The sequence below is a fragment of the Notothenia coriiceps genome, unplaced genomic scaffold (genome assembly GCF_000735185.1).
Source record: "Notothenia coriiceps isolate Sejong01 unplaced genomic scaffold, NC01 NC01_scaffold00033478, whole genome shotgun sequence".
In the NCBI taxonomy this organism is placed as follows: Eukaryota; Metazoa; Chordata; class Actinopteri; order Perciformes; family Nototheniidae; genus Notothenia; species Notothenia coriiceps.
The window spans coordinates 1,191-3,186 of NW_011366179.1; the positions used below are offsets into that span (position 1 = coordinate 1,191).

The window sequence follows — 1,996 nt, forward strand, 5'->3', positions numbered from 1 at the left end:
AGGTGTTTTTGGCATTCCTGTGTTGCTGTTGCTCTCCTGTGTGTGAACATCAGCGCCACCTACTGTATGAGACTGGCATTACTCCATCCATTAAACTGTGTAATTTAGCATTCATATCTATTCAAACTAATAGAATACACCATTATATACAGTGTAATCTACATGGTATATGTTGTGGTACAAAGTGTATTTTTACTTTAACTTCTTGTGTTTATATACATATCTTCAATTCATTTTATCTGGTCTTTTTATGTTAATACAAATATTAGAATTTACTCCATTTTATTGGACTTTTTATTTTTATTTCTGATTTTTCTATAAATATTTGATTTTGTATTTATTTCACTTTTTATTTTCTATAAATATCTTTATTTATCTTTCTATTACTCATTCTTCTTTGTAGTAATATAAATATCTTACTTCTATTTTTTTTAGTTACCTTTTTTCATTTTTATTTATTTCTAAATTTGAGCATCTGTCACACAAGAACATTTCCCCCGGGATACAAACATTCTGAATTATAATATAGATTTGAACTCTGAAGGAATGTATGTTTTCCGGTATGTCTTGCAGGGAGGTTCCCGGGTGAGGGGGGTGTTGTTGCCCCGGGGATGAGCTGTAAGTACACATTGCGCTTCGCTCCAAACTCTCTGGGGGAATTTGAGGACTTCCTGGTGGTGGAGACCCAGGCTGAGCAGCTGCTTGTGGTGCCCGTCATAGCCAGAAGACCCCCTCCAATACTCACATGTGGGTCTCATAACCATCTACCAACTTTCCTTTGTTTGTGTACTTTATACTGCCATCAGGGTGTCCACGGGATCTTGAAAAGTATTAAAAGTTGATGAATCAATTTAGCGAAAATTAAGACTATTAAAAAGTATTAAACAGCATTTTCCAAGGTATTACATTTTGTAGCTTGTTTTCAATAAGTATATAAATGGTCCAAAGAGGTTGTATTCTACAGTGTGCCTGAATGTAATCATTGCGTAGGTCTGTAGTGAGATTCTGTGTAGTTTATTTATGGTATCTCGTTGGATTTGACATCATCTGAACAGGACATCGCGCTCTCACTGCTGGATAGCGCGAAGGCCCGTTTACGCCGGTTGTTAAACAACATCGTTATGGGGAAATGCAAGTCTGCGTCCAAATGGTTGGAAGATAAGGAGGAAGGACAATCAATACTGTATATAGTCAATGTGAGGTAAAGTGTGTCGCCAAGGTAACCGGTTAGAACTCAAAATGGCGATGAGGTCTTAAAATGTATGGAAAGGGTCTTAGAAAAGGTCTTCAAAGGGATTACATCTGACTTCAGGATTCCTGCATATTCCCTGTGCCATGCATAATAAGATGTCCCCGTATTATCATGCAGTACCAAGAGTTCTGGAGTGTGGTTGTTGTCTGATCGGAGGAGTCAAGTTCGTGGAGTTCCTGTGCCAAAATGTTGGCGTCAGCGCCGGGACGTTCTGCATCGTCCCCAAAAACCAGTGGCCAGCCTCCAACCTGAGGGTACAAATCTGTTTTCATTTGATACTTATTTTTCCTTCATTCTGTGGGTTTAAGCTTCTTGAAAATATTTTCTCTCATCACTCGCCACCTTGACACCTACAACGTATAATCTCTGAAGCACCTTGTAACAATCGTTAGGTAAGACGGTAAAGAAATAAGGTTTAGTGATATAAAAAGTATGTTTTTTAAATTTGTGTTGTCTGTTCTTTCTTTTCTTCATACAGTGTCTGGCGAGAACTCACTTCTCTGAGCAGCCACCCTTTGCGATCAGCCCGTCTCTTTTCGTGCTGCAGCCAGGAGAGGTCACTGTAGTGGAGGTGAGCGTGTTCTCGGGGTATATTTACAAGAAACATACTATAATGCTTATTTAGCTGGATTAAATCCCATAGTTTGAATCAGCTGTTCTAACTAAGATGTTTATGTTTCAAATAAATCGGACACGTTGAAATGATTTAAAATCTTTAGATCTGTTTTATGTAACTATGTGTGT

At 38.1% G+C, this 1,996-nt stretch overlaps 1 protein-coding gene across 1 annotated transcript; it reads left to right on the forward strand.

Annotated features, from left to right (window-relative positions):
* Positions 1-573: 573 nt before the first annotated feature.
* LOC104961617 (deleted in lung and esophageal cancer protein 1 homolog) lies at positions 574-1,823 on the forward strand (the record flags this gene model as incomplete). The annotated part of the gene is made up of 3 exons (XM_010789946.1): positions 574-747; positions 1,370-1,506; positions 1,731-1,823. Coding segments are annotated over 3 exons (404 nt in total), but the record flags the coding sequence as incomplete, so codon positions are not given.
* Between the last annotated feature and the right edge of the window lie 173 nt (positions 1,824-1,996).